This window comes from Polyergus mexicanus, unplaced genomic scaffold (assembly GCF_030449975.1).
Source record: "Polyergus mexicanus isolate NDT 795.1 unplaced genomic scaffold, iyPolMexi1.0 SCAF_2, whole genome shotgun sequence".
NCBI lineage: Eukaryota > Metazoa > Arthropoda > Insecta > Hymenoptera > Formicidae > Polyergus > Polyergus mexicanus.
In genome coordinates, this window is record NW_027223322.1 from 407206 (window position 1) to 424371 (window position 17166).

Here is a 17166-nt window from a genome sequence, read left to right on the forward strand (position 1 = left end):
CTCGTTTCTTCGGCATCTCCGACGATGCGGCAGATAAATGCCCCGCGACTTCTTTCACCGTCGAACACACCCGGAAATACGATCGCGCGGTAACATAAATGTGACGCGCCTGGTAGATTTAATTCGGACGTAACTGGGTTATAACGTGTCGTTCCTCCCGCCGGCGATTCCGCGAAACAGCGCGTTATTTTACGATCACGTTCCTTCGACAAAACATCAAAGATCCAGGCCCTCTTTCGCGTCACGCCACCGCGCTCGTATAAATCGGGGACTCGCGGATTTCATCTCGAGAGGGCGGAAATTTGGACGGATTTATGTCCGCGTCGCGCGTCGAGAATGCCCGACAACCGTGTAATGATCTCATCGTTGCGCACGTAACATTCTAAATCGGCTTTTTTTACGACGATACGAATGTACCAATGAAGAGTGATGATGAAACGTTCGGAGAATAATTTTTTGTTTCTTTTTACAATAAATATAAAATTTGTCGAATTTTGTCTAAAATTAAAAAATGAGTATAAAAGACACAGAGATGAGAAAGTTTAATAAAAGTGCCGCGAAAGTGTCGGATATCGTAATGCAAATTCTCTCACCATCGAGACAACGGCGTGGATCTTGCCTTCTTTTTATCGAACTCCATAAATTCCCCTCTGATATTTGGTCAGCGGACGAAGGGCCGCAAAAAAATTTCCCCGTGTACTTTAATCGCCGCTTCCCACGGTATATCGGCGATTAAGCCGTCTCCGGGGAGAACGGGCTTGATCGCTCGCGAATAATTTCCTCCCCCCCAAGGTTGCCCCCAACCTGTCTTCCCACCCTCTCCACGCTTCCCCGGGTTACCTTTTTGCTTGCACGCGCCGGCGACAAAGTAATCTCGCCCGGGATAAATTATTCGACGGCCGGCGAAAATGTAAATTCGCCCCGGTGGGCGAGGGCGGCGATTTATACGCGAGCGAGCCGGGATACTTTGCTGGCACTCAAGTGCCAAGCCAATCCCTTTTTCGCCCGACGCTCGCACGCTAATTTATGCGGCCGCAGACGCGCCGTCTCTCGCGAACGCCGATACTATTTTGTCGCGATGTTCGCTCGCGGATGAGAGACGGAGAGTCGTAAATGTCCCGCGCCGAATTAAAGCTTTACGAGAGAAGCGCATTGTCGTACAAACGATGTTGTCCGAAGGAATTAAATCCCGGGGTAGCCGAATATAAAGTGTTGACGGATAGTTACACGCGTGTCGACAATGAATTTTTTTTTAATGATTATTATCTTGAAACTCTACATATATAGACATTGTATCGGTGATAAAAATGAGAAGCTCGAGTTTAGAAATGAAATAAATTATATATTTAATTTTCAATTTTTTATATTGTACGATATTAAAATTAATTATTTAAGCACATCAACACGAATAACAATTGATCACGTGAAACGTATCGGTTTTTTTTTTATCATTTTTATAATGAAATGGATAGATAGAAGCCAAGATAAATCTCGCAAGACAAGATAAATGTTTCCTTCCATTTTTGATCCATTTTATTTTATTTTCGACTTACTTATAATGTAACGATCTGTCGAATTAACATTAGCGAGAATCGATTTTCTTACACGACTAATGTTCTTTCAAATAATTCCGCGTCATCGTCGTCGTTTTAATATCGGGAGAAAAAGACGACTCTCTCTGTACTGAGGTTCGGTCGGTGCACCAGTTCTTTGCAACCGACCGTAAACTGAGTAACGTACCCTTGAAACTCTCGAGAGTCACGTGACATCTCTAGACATTGTGAGCCCCGAAGACTACTTGGAAACGAACTCTGGTCTTGAAAATACTTGGCCTCGACTCGAGACGTGCCTGACGTCACGTGCGATTCGGAAGAGGCAGGACCTCGTACGGTACTTTGTCCAAATACTTGACTCAATATCCGTTTAATCCTTTTCAACGTGAAACTTTTGTTTCTCGTTACAGTGAAAAAGTATCTTTGTTAGCTCTCTAATATAGTTTCAATATTCAAATGTATAACTTTTTTTACGATATAAGTCAATCGATAATATAAATGATAAAATATAAAATAATAATATAACGCAAAATATAATATTCTTACGTAATGTTGTTACATTTAAATATGCTTATTATTATTCAAATTAAATCGCGTATTATTATTAGGTGAAAATAAATAGCGAATCGTAGACTATCTGCATTCATGCAAACGCGACGCGCGCGTATCTCGCGTTCGCCATGTACGTGCAACGGGGGTTTATTTCGAGCAATGACATTGAGAGCGCCGGTGAAAAATGAAAAAGCTCACGGTGTTTAAATATACGGAGAAGGACGAGGCTCTATATGAGAGAACCGGGAGGAGACGTCGTAGCGTGCTCGACCAGCCATACCTTCACATTTGTCGTAACGAAAATTACTACACGAACCGGATTATTAATGTAAACCACCCTCGGGAAACCTTCGCTCGTGCGAAGACCCCTCGCGGATTAAAGGACAGCAATGTAGGCAGCGGATTATCCGTTTTTTCGTTATATCGTGTGTCACATTAATTTTAAAAAGCGTAACAGGGCTTCTATTATTTTCACTCTTATATAACGCTTTCATATATATGTATATTTATATATTACATGTTACATATTACAAATATTAAAAAAAGCAAACTCGCGTTTCTGCAACAGAATGAAAAAAAAAAAAGATATTTTACATTTGATCTTTATCAATCTCTAATCATAGATATTATAGGGTACCGAGATAAATCATGTAAATTCGCAGCAGTCACCGATTCGTTTCCGCTATAATTTTATATTCGCGCTCTTCAGGCTTAAATTCAATTCCGCGTACGTTGACCCGCATTTATATCCCTCCGCATTTAGAGATAGCATTGTGCACGCACAATCTTCGTAGGAAACAAATAATACTCGGAATCACGGATAGCCGCATTCCGCGAGTATCACGCACAAATGTGGATTATTAACCCGAGAAGAGTAAAGCCAAATAATTTCGCTGCCATACGAGACTGCGCAACTTTAACAATTAGACGACGCTGGATTACAGCGCGAGCGCCATTACGTCCCGTCGGAGACGTTTCGAGATTAAAATGAGCGTATAACTCATCCTGATCAAAGATTTCGTCTGACTCATCTCGACTCGTCTCGAGCTTAACACGGCTTAATTTCCCTCGGAACGCACGATGGGACGGCGCGGCGGGACACTACGCGTAAAGTCGGCTTTTTTTTTTTTTTTTTTTTTTCCGGATAGCCTGGAATATTGCCAAATCCGTAGATGGCTGATGCTAGAAGATCGCTAGAGACACAGGTATTTCCGCGCCCGGAATTCACGCAGGGCAACTTCGCAGTGAAACTTCGATACGAATCCGCGAGACGACGACAAAGATAATGATCGGGAACGAGATAGCGCATCCCGGATATTTTGGTAGACTCACCGATTCTCTCTACCGGGAAGGATATAATTTACCGGGCGCATTTCGGGAAACCGTGAGTTAAACATGCACCTTCCGACGGTTATTTGAAGCGTCGTAGTGGTCGGTCTTGAGACTAGGAAGCTGATTTCGACGAATCGCTGTCAGCCTGCCTATGGCGATCCAATAACGTGATTACGTAAGGCGCATCTGTGCGCTCGAATCATCCTTTTGATAATGTTCTTAACTTAGACATTTCCGTGAAATAAATTTCGATGGTGATTCCAAGTATCTTAATTGATTCAATCGATCAATTTTCGATTGATTAGAGTATATATAAAATATATAGTATGCGGAATATAAAGCCACGTTGTGCGTCATTAAAGTATTCAGGATCAATTATGTCAATTTTACAAGGCTGTCGAGTTAAAGTAAACTTCATAAAAATAAAGCTCGAATATTCATAAAGCAGTTGCATTCGGAGAAATCATGTGCGCGATAAGTGTGCGCGGATACCACCACATGATCCGCGCGAACCGAGTGTTCTTTTTTCAACGTTAACCTCAGTCTAAGAATCGCGAACAGAGATACTACCTATGCCGGATCCTAGTAGATTGACGTCCGGAGTCCTAATGGATCCGCGAATGCCGCGAATCGGCCATCTAAGGTTTTGGCGACGCGCCAGGAACAAATCCGCGGGGTTCGTACGTAGATCACCGCCGAGAGAGCAAAGGGGTCTTTGACACATCTGTTGGGGGTGAGCCAACTCGGAGAGCGCGGCCGCCCGCGCTGTAACGTGCACCTGGATAAATCGGCGGCGTCTCCTCTTCTCGTCCAATTGTCTACCGCGGACAATGATTTGCACCGGCAACCGCGAAATTACCGTTTTAATGGAATCTCGATGAGCAGTAGCTCTCGCGATGGAAGAAATCGCACAAAGGATCGGGACGCGATGGTTAAATGCGTGCGCTTCTACCAATTCCCGACGACCTTTGTCGGTCGGATCTTCGTAGGTGGGCCGGGAAATTTGCAGGGGTGGATTTTTCGCAGCGACAGGACGAAACGTTGCGGCGTCTTTGAGCGCACGCGACTGACAAGATACGCGAAGATGATTAACCTCGGCGAAATGTGAGCGGGATTGATGCTGCTATCGGATTATTTAATATTTAAAATGCAAAAATATATTGTATTGAGAAATTTTGACGGGAAGGAAACGATCTTATCTGTATAGCGATACAAGAATTTAATTTCTGTTTCTTGAATATGTAAATTAAATTTTCTAACGTGTATCTTCATTTGAAATGATGTATTTTTATATGCGAGAGAAAGAAAGATTTTCGCGAATTCAAATTCAAAAACTATCAAGATTATATTTAAGACTCGAAAAGATACATACGCTTGCTTAAACAATCGCAACTAAAACTATCGTGACGTGCGAAATAATGCTCGCTGGCGGCGCATCTATTTTGCAATGTGTTCTCCAGTAATAGAATGAAAATTCCCGCTAAGCGTGCGCTTCCGAGATCTTTCTCTCTCTCTGTTTCTCTCTCTCTCTCTCTCTCTCTCTCTCTCCAGCATCTCTCGCACTGAGCATTTCGTTCCTCGGTATCTTTGCGCAGTAGAAAACGAAACGTAAACCCGCCGTTGCTCGCGAGTGGGAACGGACAGATGACACGAAGACACAGTTTCTCTATAGTGCACGAAAACGTCGGCTTCCACGAAGGCGCGCCTTCGTCGACGTTGGTGGGCCGTAAATAGTCTCGGGATGGATCTCCCGATAGATGAGAAGGGATATATGCACGAATGTTGTGCACGGAGTATCTTCTGTGACCGGCTTCTCTGACCGGCTCCGCGGCCTGACAAGGCGAGAAATTCGCGCGGACGCGATCGGCGCCGCTTGTCCGCTTCGCGGATTGAATCCCGCCCCTGCGTTTCCGCGTAACGAGCACGCGGAATATATCACGGAAAATCGTACGCGTCCTGTAGCACCGAGTTAAGCCGAATTTTGTCAGCGAATCCGCTGATCATATCGATAACAATGGACAATAGCATCGCGAGCGATTATTCAAATTGACATTATTTATAATATATATGCCGAGAAGAGAGAAAAACGGAATTAACTTGTACAAAGTAAGTCATAAATTCTTTCTCTCAAAATCGCACAATGTACGATTTTTTGTGACGATAAAATTATACATTGCTTGAATAGTTAAAATGAGATTGTTAGGTTGTTTAGACAGCCCAGATTCTTTTTTTGCGTAAAAATTTACAATTATAGGATACATTGCGCATTACATCTGATGTAATTTATGCTTGCTTTCGTACGTTTTCAAAGTTTTCTGTTACGAGAGAAAGAGAAACATCAAATGATGACGGTAAAGAGAATTCTTTTTCGAAACCCCGTGTGACCCAGTAAACGTTTTGGAGAAACAACGACGGTCTCTGATAGCTTTCTCGGTATAAGGGATTGTTCTTTGCGTTTGTTTTCCGCAAGCGTTTACGACGGAAAGACGGCGCGAAAAGTAGACGTGTATTTTGGGCGATCGTAAGAGCGCGTTCAGGCTTGTCACCCTTTTTAGCTTTCGGCACTAGGGGGATTTTCCTACTTTTGCTTTGTACTTAGAGATGCATTTCGTTATTTATACATCACTCGCATCTTGTTCTAAAGATTACAGTTTATTGATAATTGTGCTGCGTGAGATATTTTTCGTTTGATGTAAGAGTAATAATTTTACCATCAGCCTAACAGTACTTTCAATTTAATTGAAATTCTTATAGACTCTTATGGTTAACGATAAGTTATAGTTGCATCGTATTTTTATTATGAATTAAATAAAATTTCTCAATTTAAATTTTTTCTCTCTTATTTATTTTTAAAGCTCTCTTAGCATTACGAGTCTTGCTGCAAGAAGATGAATATATTAAAATTGCAATGAAAATCAATATATCGAGTAAATTCATATCGAGCAAATTAATTAACAAAAAAGAGACATAAGGGTAACGATAAACGTCATCGAACATGCAATACGGCGACATCGGTCGTCCACCCGACTTGAGTATCCGTCTTATTCTCGTGAGGAAGGCGCACTACCCGGAGCGAAGTCGAGTACACGCACACATAGGCATGCATTCGTGAAATGCATCGGTTGCATCTCTCCCCGTGGCCCTCTTCCCCTTCTCGTACAAACACTCGTGCCTCTCACCTCATGTACATACTCTTCACGTGTATTTGTATGCTCGATTCTGCCCCTCTTCTGGGACCAGCTGCCCCTCGACTCCCTTTCTCTCTTTCTCTCTCTCTTTCTCTCTCTCTCTCTCTCTCTCTCTCTCTCTCTCTCTCTCCTTTTCTCTCTTGTCACCGGCCTCTTCCCTCTCTCGGCAACTCGGTAGAGTTGTTCTTCGTATGCTGAGTCTCTCTTCTATATCGCTGCTGCCCGTCGACGATCGCTAGTTGAGAGCCGACCGGCGAAAGAGTCGCTACGTTAGCTCCGAATCGCTCGCTCGTTCACGAGTCGCTCTCGTTCTTCGCTCTCGAATCGTACGCACGCGAATCTCATTCATAACTCGAAGCGCGCTAACAGGACGAAGATAAATATTCCCGCGCCGCTTAGGCGGAAGACAATGGCCCGATCAGCGTCCGTATCGAACAAATGATCGAGTGCGAGTGCAGTGATCTCATCTAGAGAACGCTATTTTTTTAGACAGTGATCTTTGAGAGAAACTCTGATATTACGAGGAGACGATAAAGGTGAAGAAATTGTGAGAGCGTGCGAGTGTAATGACATTTTCAAGGGATGATTCATAAGTGACGATCGATAAGTCGAATGGATGATCGATTATTGTCGGTCAATCATGATGAATTGGACACTCGAATGAGATATAAACTTAATAAAATAAATACAGAAGCATACGATGTCGGGAATGTGTGGGTGGGTGCGCTTGTTTCCGTCACGCGCATGACGGGTGTCGATGACCGAAGGCCGCCAGCTGGAGTCACGATCGATAAAGTTCGACGCAGAAATATTTTGACGGCGCGAATCCGTCAATTTATCATCCGAACACGTGCGTAGATAGTCAATATATATATAACATTTTGTTTTATTACTCTCAATTGTGTTCTCCGTTTTGCAATTTTACAATTGCGAATTCCGACTCACCGTGGGATCTTAACTGCGAAAAGAGTAAGGAAAAAATTCTCCGCGGTAACAATCGATCTTTCGATCTCTAGATCGCGTAATTAGACGCGCCTACATCAACCGCGACGCTAGGCGAAAGGGGATCGATCGATCGATTGCGCTACTATGACTTTGCTAGTGAGAGATTAGAAGCTGGCCGGTAGCCATGAGTCGTGTTGGATTCTTCACGTTCGTACGACAGTGTGCGACATTTTAGCTTTTTCGAGGAGAAGAGGAGGTCGTCGCGCGTCATAGCCACGAATGTGCCGACGGTGTCTTATCGAGAAGAGATGAAAGGTAAACACGCAGGGCGCCGGCGTCTGTTAATCGACGATTAATTACGCTTGATTTATGCCTCTTGCGATTTGTCTTACGCCTGCGACAGCGTGATTTACAGCGGTTATCTTATCTCGGCACGATGTGTGCTCGACATTTTTGTGTTCTCGAGCACATCGCACGCATCAGATGTAATAACGTCGCAACGTTTCGACCTGGGATCGCCGGCCGGGACTGAAAATTTTGCAACAACTCCGGGTAAAATCTGCGAATTTCGCAAGAATGACCTCTTTACGAAACGATATGTTTTATCGGATTCGGTTAAACGCTTGCACGAACCGAGTGTATATTTGTCGAAATTATTATGATTTTATCACGCGAATTGCAGATTTTCTCTCCGATGTCATTCAAGAGCTGCATATTTGCATCTCGCTTCTCGCGTGTTGCTATTTAAGTTTTGCTCGGAGTGTCTTACGATGTCACTTTTTCTCTCCAATGATATTTATTTTAGGTTTTCCACGTTTGCACGAGTCTCGATGTATCATACATAACGGTCCGTATTATCAATACACGTTTAACATTTAAATGTGACTGCTTGACTTTCGACTTATAGTAACGTACGTACTTTCTATACTAGACAAATACACATCAAGACACGTAAACGTGCGATTAACAACAATTTGGAATTAATTCAAGCATAAAAAACTGAGACGACTTATAAATCGTATAAATAGCGCTGCAATTATCGTCATGCGCGTTCTCATTGAAGAAGTCGCCACGACGTAGAAAAAAATCGCGATTTGAGCGCTCTCGTATTTTCATGTGGGAGTGAAACGCCCGTTGATCCGTATCGTGCCGCAGTGATCCGCGATAAAAATCGCGATAATTAGTTTGCCCGCGGCGCAATAATCGCGAGTGAAGTCATCCGTATCTAAAAGGACCGATCTCTTATGTCATACCGCTGTGGTACGTGGGCGTAATTATAGTCCGGCTGTAAATAAAGATACCCGCGCATCGTCCTTCGTTGGGATATCGGCATCGACGACGATCCTTCGTGGAGATCCTTCCGTGTACCGATACCGATATGGCAAGAGAGAGAGAGAGAAAGAGAGAGAGATTCGAATCTCTTCTCGCGCGACTATTACGTAAATGCGTATTACAATTCACGGCGAATGCGCCGATACTGCTACACGGATCGACTTTTAAGTAAAGTGTCGTGAGAAAAGTTACTCAATCGAATGGAATTATACGTTAGATCTAGGCTTAACTATGAATTATGTATTGTTGCAAATTTAGGAATTTATAAAAAGACTTTAATGAGAAGAAAGTTGCAATATATTATATTTCCGAAAATAAAATTAATAATTTTCAATTTCGTAATTTCCGCTTTTCAAATATGTCTTTAATATATAAGGATCATAAAAACAATTTCGATCTTTATATATTTTTTTTTTAACAATATTTTGATGATAACAACGAGAGAACGAACAATTTATTTTGTTCTACGCTAATATAAATGTTTATCACCATGCGTATTTCAATTTGGTTGAATGCATCGATAGTTGATATTTGATGTAGTGTGTTAATTAATAACACTTCGTTATGGAAGAGTGATGTTTGCACCGTAAATAGCATGCAGCTGTTCCACGATAACATTTGTCACACAATGTCATATAATGACATAATGACATATATTATAATGATATATAATATTTAAATCTATATAAATGATAGATGCTGTAATCATGTACAATGTATGTTGTGTTGAATTTTCACTGTTTCACACTCAATATAACTTTTTTCCCATCTACAATTGTTTTAATCAGTTTTCTCACGATAAGACGAAATTAAATATTAAATTATAATTAGACGAGAAATTCGCTTCTATCATTTGACATCATAATCTTCGACACCGTATCGTTTCTCATTAACTATAATAAAAAAAAAAAAAAAACATTGATAATGTATTTATTATACAGTTACAATTTTGCGAAGATTACTACAATGTAAGGAGAAAAAAATGTAACGCAATTTATACGCAGTTAACTACTACGCGTTAATCGAACAAACATATTTATCATCGAGTCGGAAATGCTGCGCTAGCGCGAGAAATCAAATTTCGCAAAAGCGGACCACGACTTTCGTTTCGTCGAGTAACGAGTTAGTCATAATCGTATTTCGCGATTGGGATCGCCCTTGGACGCAATCATTTTCGGCGTTCGAATCGCCGATGACGCAATAATATTTTATGCGTGCTTCCGTAGACTCGTCGGCCGACTTACAGCTTATTCGACTGTTCGTCACACGGATTTATCGTCGATTTCGTAATAACGAGGCAGGCGATTTTTTTTTATATAAGTCGTCGTCGACAATCCTCGCAAGGGCAAGTTTCTGAGAGATATATAGTGTCAAGGGTTGCATTCTTCCGTCGCTGACGCAGTGCGCCAGGAATTCTTCCTGTGTTTGCAGAGATAAGAACGGCGTAACTACCTCAGATTACCTTTATCTCTATATATAACTCATTCTTCATCTACTTTCATATATATTCAGAACAATTTGCAATATACACATACACATACACAAAAGGTATTTTCAAAAAGAGTTAAAATAGCATTTTTCTGAGATATTGTATTATTAATAATCGTATAACACGGAAAACACACATTTCTGAATTATCGAATATTGAAAATGTTTTCATGATGTTAAAAAAATTATAATCATCAAAATTAATTAATATTAATAATGCTTATTTTATTACAATGTTCCAATCTTGATTATATACTGCGTATTCATTTACAATCTATTTGCACTTTGATAGGGGATGCAACTCCAAGAAAAGCCGCGATTCAAATATTCCCAGCATTTCAATTCAAAGTTCAACTCAAAGTCAAACAATTCTTTCATCTTATCGCTAATAATAACTTTACGACACGCGTCACTATACGAGGAATAGCCATTAATTCGTCCAACACCTCGACAAACCTTCCCCATAAAATCGCGACTCATCGATAATCCGCAAGGGCTTTTAATTAGACATTCCGAAAAGAAATGGAAAAATTACATCGGCGGAAAGGTAATATCGGACGGAGAGTCGCCATGATTCTAGCGAGATTTTTAGCCTCGCTAAGAAGATCGAAGCGCAGTTTTAATTCTCAAGGCGCAACGTTTAATTGTCGCGATAAATTCATGCCGGGTAAACGTGTCCTATTTGATTTGTTGCGGCCCGGATCGTTGTACTTGACTCGTTGGAAGCGCGATTCTCGAACGACGCTAGATTCCGCGCGGTGAGTCAGTTGAGCTGACCGTTGCTCGGGTCGAGGCTCCCATAAACAAGTCTCGACGATGCGGCGACCCACATGCCAAAAGCGGGAAAGAGGAATGGCGGGGGACCGCCCTAATAACACAAAATCGTGTTTAAAATCCCGAAGAGTTTGCAGGGCGAACAGCTGATACCCCTCGCGTGCCTTTGAAAAGCATCTGCCGATATTTTTATCGATGATTGTCGATAACATTACGCTTGTCAGCTGAAGCAGTCGCAGTAATCTCTCCCTCTCTCTCTCTCTAATTTAGTAACATAATTAAATGTTATAAAATTAATATTACAATATACTTTTTAAAATATTTTAATATCGTGAGATTATTCTCTCTTTGCATTAAAATATTTCGTTGTAAAATCTGAAGTTTTTCAACGTTTTATTTCGAACCTTTTAGCTAAAAAAAAATCACGCGAGGAAAAAGAACGCATTGCGTGTGACTTTATGTATTTATACTATTATTAAGGGTTAAGGACGATCGATTGTTCGATATTTATCACGTTATATCAATGCATTTACTTCAATTATCTAATACTTAATAGCAATACAACACACGGCGGTGTTATCGATAATTACATAACGCTGGCGCAAGCAATTAGGATATTAGGCGTGAGAGGAAAATACTTATGAGACGGTATACGGACTTTCACTTTTTGCGGGACGCGTGGGAGACAAGCAGGCGGTATTATAAAAGTTTAATTTTAATTCGCAGCTTCCACTACCGTAGCCTACAAACATATTCTGAGAAAAGCGACTGCTATGCACAGCAGCGACCCAAATGCCAAATACGGCGAGTAGGAATGATGCAGCTTGATAAAGTTTACTTTAAACTATAATAGCACTCAAACGCATCCTGTTTTTTTATTATTTTTAATATAAAAGATAAACTTGTCATTGATATGATTTTTGTGTCATATAATTATTACATTGAAAGAAGCTCTCTTAAATTAAGAGAGTAGAACAATTTATTTTATTATTTTTAATGTAATATATTTATATTACATTTGGTATATAATATTAGAATGTACAAAATTTATAAAATATTTTATTAAACATATATATATCGCAGGAAGAGAGAGAGAGAGAGTTTTATCAAATTTTTAAGTTTATATTTAAATATAAAAAACTCTTTTGTCTCTTGAAGATATTACATTCTTTTATATAATTGCATACTACAAATATAATGTAACAGCTTCGAAACTCTATCCGTTCTAAACTAACAGCTCTAATACATGGCCGGCTCTGGCGTACGCATACGAGTTTATGTGCACGCGCGTGCGAATTTACGCGCGCGCGGGGCATGTGTTATTAGACACGTACACATTCGTGTCTGTGTACAAAGTGCACGATTGATCATAACTCAGGCGGGCTCTCGCGATCGAAGCACACTATGAATAGTAGCTAATTGACCCAGTTGAACCCGAGTCGGTCGGCGCAAGGCACGATATAAATACCGATACCGATACCGCCCATCAAATACGTACGAGAATCACGCGACCGTACATACACGCACATATACACATACACGCACACGTGCACGATTGCGCAAAGGTATCACCGCAGATCGTGTCCGGCTACGAAGGATCCCGGCTGATCGCATCCTTCGTGGAATTCCAACGATGCGACCAAACGTGGGTGTCGTGTCTGACGATCGACGTGATAAATTAAGGATCGATCGAACACCGTCATTCCTGGCCCGGTGCACCATGGCATTAATTTATCAAATCATTAGCGAGTGAATTTTTCTGTCTCACGTGCGATGCGACGAGTGGCAAATTAAAATCTGCCACTGGAATCGATTTATCTTAATCGTAGCGATATAAAAACGGCGTAGCAAATATCCATCGAAAAAGCAAGAAAGAAAAATAAAAAGAGAACAAAGTATCTTTTAAAAATGCATAAGATGTGTCAATACTGATCGACATTATTGTGTCGATGATTGAAATCAAAGCTAGCGTGCTATTGATTTGTCAGACGAGCATCGTGATCAATAGATTTCCCACTATTTCGCCAGACATGACTAATCTGTAATTAGTATATTCACGAAGCACGAACGCGTAATTGTCAGCCGTTAACATTAATCTACTTGATAGCGTCGTAGCATCGTTAGTGTATCATCTTGCTGCGAGGAAGCATATCGACTTGTATCGAGGATATAATCGATCCAAGCACGATCGCGTAGCCGGCAAAAGATATTCTGTGCAATTGATGATGTGAAATTTATAATGAATCAGATCATTTTTCATCGGATATAACGTTGACGCATCCTCGTCGTCCGATATGCTTTATCACAAGAATATTTACCATCGTATAATATTAGAAGCTTTAACATATATTTTGCATTATTTTGCTTTTCAATATAGCTTCAAGAAAGTTCAATAAATTTTCTAATAACAAAGATTCTTCCGTTTCATATGGTAGATGCAAACAAAGTAAATAATAAAGTAATAACGTGAAAGATTGAGAAAGATCGCGCTAAGATAGTTTATAATTTGCTTCGAATCGTATATGGTACCACAGCGTTTTTCCGTATTCGCGAAATATATACGATACGTCCTAGTTTCAAGAAACATTAACGATTGGCAACTGCGCACGCGTATTTACGTGTTTTGAGAATAAAGCGAAATATAACATTTGCACGTAAAAAGGACTAATTAATTTATTCGCTGTCGATCGGGGACTGCTGGTTAATTATTTTTACGTGCACTTTAATGATTGAAAGTAAACGCGATTGACATGTACTATTATAATGCGCGTTTATAATTCTTATAATAGATTTGTTTCAATTATTCAGCGAGAAGTTTGCGACAAGTTTTTCCATAAAGGAACATTAAAGATTTTTATTTTGATAAGAACAAATAACCAGTTAGATTAATCACATCTTTCATTAATGAAGAAAAGCATATTCTTTTGCAAGGATTTTTAATGCGGCGATCACACATTCGCTGCAATTATTAAAAGATCCTTTTATTTCGAGAGCTGAAGAATTGATCCCAGGATACCATTTGAAGATTATAGATCCGAGATCTGGTTTCGCAGATCTAGAACAGCGTTGCGTAAGTCGTGACAGAAATCTTCCCAACTTTTACGAGCGATCGACCGCGACGTATTTACGAAGAGAGATTCTAGATGTAGTGTAGATAAAAATAAAAATCTATTACTTTTTAAGAGAAATACAAACAAGTGAAATACACGAACGGTGTCCGCGGGGTATATTATAATTTTAAAATATAAAAACAATTAACAATTAAAGCGAGGCTCAAATGATAAGTATCAATAGATAAAAAAGAAAAGAAGGCTAATTGGAGCCCGGATACAGTATTCAGTGCGTAGTAAAATTACATTATGTTCCTTGATTAAATAAAGCACAATTTTACTATGCACTAAGTATTGCGTTCGGGCTCCGATTGACCTTTTTTTTCTTTTTTATCTATTGATAATTATAATTATTATAATTTATTATTTTCTTGTAAATTTAATAAAATAATACAAGGAAATCCTTTTGTATTTATTACATTACTTTGTAAAAATAAAACCTAATTAAATTAATTAATTAATTAAATTTATTTATTAAATTCACAAAAAAATAACGAAAATTAACTATAAAACGTTTCGGATGTGAAATTCAATCGTATAATCATAACGATGGTCGTGTGTAGAAATAAAACGCGTGTTCAAACTTCCTTAATTGAATTTAAATGACACGGCTATTGTCTGGAAAAAAATAAAAAAAATAAATAGAGAAAGAGTAGGAACGAATTGACAATGCGGGGCACAATCGAGGAGGATTAATGCGCGTGAGCTAAGTGGGTTCGGTTTATTGACGGCGTATATTTGTGCGCGTTCAGCACGCTCGATAATCAAATGACTCCGAATGCCATCGCAACAAACAAAACGTAGTCGATACACGCGGCACAACGGATGTTTTTAACGTTATCGAATATCGCCGCGATGCACTTTTCGTCGATGTAAGCAACGCGGTACCTTAGCCCATCTCAAGCGATAATCGAACACGCATATGAAAATTGACATTGTTCGTGTTACAGACTATCAGTTCCCTATAGACGTTTCCGGTGTAGCCAAGGACCATCCCTTCCTCGAGGCCGACTCGCTACAGAGTCTCTTTCGGCGCCTGCACGCCCTTAATCGTTGCGCCAATATGAAACTAGACACGCACCATCATACGCACCACAGCACGAGCCATAGCAAAAACGTGAGTACTCAATTAATAATCTACTCCGTGCGAAATCGAAGCGAGCGGAGACGCAACGAGACTTTGATGCATTTTAACGAGAGTTCGATTAATCTCGAGCTGGAGAATTAGATGAGAGATTTTATCGGATATAATTAGTAAACGTGCTGGATACATATTGAATTGACTTCTGCATTTCACGTAACTCTCTCGTTGTAAGAAGATTTACCAGAATATAATTCGAGTCCGCTACTTTTACGTATTTTTTCTTCTTTTCTTCGGGAAATTGATTTTTGTTTCCCCTTTAAATAATTTCTATTCTTAAATGTTTCTTTCTTGTTAAATTCTCGTAGCATCTTCCGAGCATTTTATTGAAAATTCTTCAAAGGACGATGAGATTTAAGATCTCGAGATGAAAATGTCAGAACAAATATGATTATCTACTTATATATTTCCTAGAATTTTGTAGTCATGCTAAAATATAAATCGAATGTCATATTTTACAAAAATTTTCTCAGCACAACGTCATATAGATTTCTGCGTCCTTTTTTTTTCGTTATATATCAAAATTTGACTTTAATGGAGGTAAAATGAAAAGAAAAGTTATCGAGTAGATGAATTATTTAATTCAATCGAATCATTTATCGAATTAGATGGATTATTTAACATAATCAATTATTTAAAATTATAAATAACGGATAACTTGAATATAATTAGAACAAAATAAATTATAATATAATAATAGCTTTAAATTTTAAGATTCAGATAAAAAAATAATAAAATGGAAATAATTAAATATGTCGACATTAAGAGATTTATATGTGTATTTTATTTTCATTGATATTCTTGTTTAATAACTTGCAACATATCGATAATTGAACAGCACATTCCCTCTTATGAGACGTTCGCACATATGGTCATTGCTATGCATTAGGCGAAATCCATGCTATTCTTACGACTACTCGTGGAAGAGCGACCAAATGAACGGAATAGCAATTAACGGTTATCACGTGACGGGAATAAATACGCAATTAATTACTTTGAAAAGCGCACGCTGGACTGCGCAATCAAATTGTTATCTCGTAACGATGTCTCTGATTATAAATAGCAGTTTAATTATTTGATTTGATTAAATTTTTGTTATACAGTATTATTTATTATATCGAATAATTCGTATATTATTGATATTATTATTATTATTATTATTATTATTTCATGATTTATTAATGAATTATTGCAACGTAAAAATTGAGCATTGCTTTGGTACTTTAAAGATGCAAATAAATTAGTAAATATAACTTAAAATTGTTTTTCGTATTTTTTTTTTCTATGTATATTTTACTTCTCGCTATCGAACCGGTGTATTAACTGTCGGAGTGCAATGATCCTGTTTTTCTATCTTTACTATCGCCACGTGGATCAAATTCTAAGCTAATCCAAAATAAGCGCGGCGAATCTATAAGCTAGCAATGCTCGTAAAGATCAATCTGCGTGAATTGCCGAGTAGGAGTATTATCGGGTCGCTCTCGGAGCAGGAAATGTTCATCGTAACGCGTGAAGGAGCGTGTGTCGCAAATCAGAGTTAAAAGCATTTCGACGAAAGTCTAAATCAATTATATGATCCGGCTCGGCCGACCGAGGATCGGTTGACGTGCCATCGTCAGAGAAAGATCTCGTTCGGAGTCATACGCGCGAAAAGCATGACGTTACCATAAAAGAGAGATGAAACGAGTGATAGAAGAGAGGAACGGCAAATCGATCCTGTCTTTGTAGAATATTCAATTCGCGTATTATAT

The 17166-nt window shown here is 39.4% G+C and overlaps 1 protein-coding gene across 5 annotated transcripts in view; it reads left to right on the plus strand.

The window, feature by feature from the left end:
* The window catches only part of Cv-c (crossveinless c), a 218455-nt gene that overhangs the window by 161552 nt on the left and 39737 nt on the right, over window positions 1-17166 (plus strand). For all 5 annotated transcript variants that reach the window (XM_070312851.1, XM_070312870.1, XM_070312877.1 and 2 more), the window contains one exon: window positions 15225-15391. In XM_070312851.1, coding sequence (XP_070168952.1) covers window positions 15225-15391 — 167 coding nt within the window. The remainder of the gene's footprint in view (window positions 1-15224; window positions 15392-17166) is intronic.